The sequence below is a fragment of the Miscanthus floridulus genome, chromosome 18 (assembly GCF_019320115.1).
Source record: "Miscanthus floridulus cultivar M001 chromosome 18, ASM1932011v1, whole genome shotgun sequence".
Taxonomy (NCBI): domain Eukaryota; kingdom Viridiplantae; phylum Streptophyta; class Magnoliopsida; order Poales; family Poaceae; genus Miscanthus; species Miscanthus floridulus.
Window position 1 is genome coordinate 105860360 of NC_089597.1, and position 4274 is coordinate 105864633.

General features: G+C 52.6%; 1 protein-coding gene across 1 annotated transcript; it reads right to left on the minus strand.

Moving 5' to 3' along the window:
* Positions 1-632: 632 nt before the first annotated feature.
* LOC136522634 (APETALA2-like protein 4) lies at positions 633-4018 on the minus strand. The gene is made up of 10 exons (XM_066516444.1): positions 3315-4018; positions 3146-3171; positions 3013-3043; positions 2802-2889; positions 2347-2492; positions 2201-2245; positions 1982-2073; positions 1740-1867; positions 1452-1643; positions 633-1276 (listed from the first exon to the last, which is right to left on the minus strand). Exons 1-10 carry the CDS (start codon positions 3701-3703, stop codon positions 1070-1072), a joined length of 1344 nt encoding a protein of 447 aa, XP_066372541.1. The 5' UTR covers positions 3704-4018; the 3' UTR covers positions 633-1069.
* Between the last annotated feature and the right edge of the window lie 256 nt (positions 4019-4274).

A 4274-nucleotide genomic window follows, 5' to 3' on the forward strand; every position in this document is an offset into this window, starting at 1 on the left:
CCAAGTTTATAGATAGAAAAATAATATCATTAATTAGATACGTAGTTTTTTCATTATGCATTTATTTGGTGTCCTGGATGTTGATATTTTTTATACAAAGTCCACCAACTTACAAAAAGTTTGACGGCCTATTTAGATAAAAAGCTAATTGCTAGCTAACTAAAAATTAATCCTAGGCCATCCAAACAGGAGGACTCATAGGTAACATGTGAGACTTTTGTAGCCAAGTCATCGAGGCTTGAGCTAGTTATTACTCCGTACTAGTCAAATGGAGTAGCTAGCTAACATTTGCTAATTGGATTTTGGTTCAGATGGTGTTTAGTTGGATGAATTTTGGATTTAAGGCTATTGTAGCACTTTCGTTTTTATTTAGCAATTAGTGTTCAATCATGGTCTAATTAGGCTCAAAATGTTCGTCTCGTGATTTCCAACTAAACTGTGCAATTAGTTTTTTCGCCTACATTTAATGCTCCATACACGTATCGTAAGATTCGATATGATAGATACTGTAGCACTTTTTTGGAATTTGGAATTTGGCCTGGCAACTAAACACGGACCAACCAACCACTAGTAGGACTTCGATTTATTAGGGGAGCAGAATGAGCAGCAGCAGAAATAATTGTGGACACGGGCCACACATATCATTCCACATCCAACAGCACCAGAGCAGTAGCATCATGCATGTAGCTACAGTAGTTAGCTAAGAATAGCAGAATCAACGAGGGGAAGAAATAACTATTTCAAGGCAGGAGGAAATCTCCGAGCTCCGGACGCTCAAAACCGCTCGAATCTTTCCACCCCGACGATCCGTTCCGCTTGCCTCCTTACAGACGCTATTGTAGCACCGTAGCTGGTCCTGCCTCCTGCCGGTGCCGGCCGCGCTCCTGCCACGGCGCAGCGATGACGAGGCTGCTGCTGCTGCTGCTCGCCCCCCTCTGCCACTGCTTACCCAGAAAAGGGAACCCGCCGGCGGCCTGCGGAGGCAAACGGCGGTTCCCGATACAGTCTTTAGGCCCGGTCAGTGGCTCAGCGCCACTACTGTCGCTGGCGCTGGACGACAGGCTCAGGCTCAGCGGCTGGGCCTGCACGCCTCGCCCAGCTGCCACAGAGGGAATCCTGATGATGCTGCGTCAGCGGCGCTGCTGGCGTCGTCGTCGCTGCCGGGGCGGGCGCTGGCGTACGGCGGCGCCAAGTTAATGCCGTTGCCACCGGGATTGGTCCAGCGCGCGCGCGGCCCCCCACCGCTGCCGATCTGGCCCTGCTCGTCGCCCAGGTGCTGCCGGGTCGTCCGCCAGTGTTTGTGTTCACAAAAAAGGAAACCAAACCAACGATCGCTGATTAGCATGTGCAATAGTATGCGCTGATGGATGGATCACTGGTGCATCGTCACGGATCGAATCGTTTGCTGTGTGTCGATCGATCCATCAGTGATGGTAGTACGAGCGGCGTACCATCTGGAGTTGCATGTGCAGCGTGTCGTCCCTGCTGCCGCTGCCGGGGTGTCGGACGTGGACGTGGCCGTCAGCCGGGCGCCAGAACATGCCGGCGGCAGCAGTCGGCGGCGGAGGCCTGCTGAGGATGCTCCTGTGCGGGTAGATGGCGCTCGTCTCCTCCCCCTCCGCCGCCACCGCCGGCAGATCGAGCTGCGTGTCAGTGTCCGAGGAAGCTCAGTCAGGTACAGTAGTGGACGTTAGCAAAAGGCTCAGCGCGTCGGCCATGTATATATGTGCTGTACATACCGTCAGGGTCATCGTCCTCTGCTTGCTGCCCGGCGCGGAGCTGAACTCCTCGACGGCGCCCGTGGACGGCGGATCGCTGCCGGCGCAGCCCAGACTGAGCTCGAGATCCAGCTCGCCGCCGTCCCAAGCTGCACTCCACAAACAAAATTTCAGCTCAGCAGCTCAAGAGTATGCATCTTTCATCACGAAGTATAAGGAAAACACAGCAACGACAACAACAAGAACGGATCAAGGCGGCTCACACTGCGATTGCAGCTCGTTGTCGTAGCTCTGGGCATCAAAATTGGTCACCGCCTCCTTGCCGTAGCACTTGATGGCAGCCTTGTCATAAGCCCTGATTAGCAAGCATACGCATGGCACAAAACCATAAGTTGTCACATCACATGCCGTTCTGTTCTGGGACACTCCAATGACAAGCGTAACAGAAATTCAGAGGAGAGCAGCGGCAGCGCAACACTTACTGGGCAGCCTCCGTCTCTGTATCATACAGGCCCAGGTACACATACCTGCAGCAACAACTAGGAGATCAACCAAGCCAAAAATTTCCCAAATTAAGTTCCAAAATTTTCGTACTAGCACAACTAATTGTTCAGCGTTAATTAATTACTTCTTGCCCATGAGCTTTCCGATCCTGGCCTCCCACTTGCCGCACTTGTGCTGGGTGACTCCCCGGAACCTGGAGCTCCCCCTGACGAAGCCGGCGCCCTGCCGCCGGAGCACCTGCACGAACTCCTCCTTGCTGAAGCTCTTCATCTGAAAATGCCGCCGCCATGGCAAGAAGAGCAGAACCAAGGCATCAAACAAGGAGATAGAAAGAGAGAGAGAAGTTAACAACGGTGAACAGAGTGGTCCTCTTCGCTTCTCTTATAATCCATACTTTTCAGCTTGTTCTTTCAGCCGGAATAGTTCTTACAACAAATCAGCCGGAAACAGTGTTTCGGTTTATTTTTTCAGCGAAGCGAACGGGCCGCTACTGCAGTTCTTTCTTCTTTGTTCTGTTCAGTTCATTCATGGTGGTGGGCTGTTCTTCTACAGGTCTTTTGAGTTGTCATAAGGGATCACCTTTTTCATCTCATCCTTGTAGTCGTCCAGGGTGAAGTTGATGTCTGCATTCACGCCGCGGAACTTGATAGCAACCTGGTCATAGGCCCTGCAAACAATGGGTCAAAGTACAGGGAGGGTTCAAAGTTCAAACAAAAATTTAGAAATTTACTCCTAGTTTGTACGTATATATATATAAGATGGAACAAATGTGAGGAAGAAATCTATGAACCTTGCAGCAGCCTGCGCTGTGTCAAATCCACCTAGAAAAAGAGCAATGCGGACACCTGAGTAAATGCCATGAAATGATGCTAGTAGTACGTGATTTAAGTTTCAGTTTTTTTTTCAATTGGACAAGAACTCACCCAAGTACACCTGCTTCCCACAGTCCCTGCCAATGAAACAAGAGACACAGAGACGAGCATGAAATAGAAGAGGAAATGGAGATTGCTTGCACAAGCCGAAAACACCAGCAAAGAACGAAGCGAATTCAAAGGCCTGCACTGCACTGCAGGAGTGCAGCAGGTGACTGACCAGATGTGGGACTCCCACCGGCCGGTGCGGCGGTAGAAAGTGACGCCGCGGTACTGCGAGCTCCGGGACCGCGGGCCGCGCCGGCTCTTCCTCGACGCCGACCGGACCCACTGCTCCGCCGCGCTATAACCGGAGGGCACGTGGCACTGCCACTGCTCCTCCGTCGCCAGCTGCTGCGCCGGCGCTGCCGCAGTGGCCGGGAAGAACTGCTGGGTGACGGCGGCCGGCTGGCCGGGCACCACGGGCATGGGGAAGCCGAAGATCATGCTGCTGGCGCCTTCCTCCGCTCGGCGGCCGCCGACCTGCGGCAGCAGCTCGGCCTCCCCCGGCGCGGCGCGCGCAATGCCGTCGACGCCGCAGTGGAAGAAGGCTCTCCTGGTGTCGGCCATGGCCGGCTGTGCTGCCGCGGGTGCGTACGAGCGTGCGTGAACGGAGATAGAGATGCGCACACGGCGTTCTTGGGTCGAGGCTCTTCTCTATCTATGTGGTGGAATGCATCATTGCAACTTTTTTTCCTTTTATGCAGTTTAGATGATATGATACCAGCTGAGCTAGCTGATCTCTTCCTCTCTCTCTCTCAGACACACTGTGAGACTCTGAGGTGATGTGTGTGCGTTGCACACTTGCACTTTGGTTGCTGTCTGATGTCTGTCAAAGAATCTGCGGGTAGTATCAAGCTACCAGGAAGGCTGGCTAAAGGAAAGGGAAAGATCTCTGAGCAGTCTATCACTTCATGTCAAGCGTCGTCTTTTTATGGGGCTGGAAGCATGGAGAACACCAGTCCAGCCACAAGCGGCAAGCGAGCGAGACGGCCCCTCTCCCCAAACACACACCTCTTGTCTGTCTATCTATGTGCTTTTGGGCTTGTCACCAAACCATCATCCATCATATCTGTCTCTTCATGGTGCACATTTACAATTACACAGCACAAATCGTAGGTACTCCGTAGTATCGAACAGT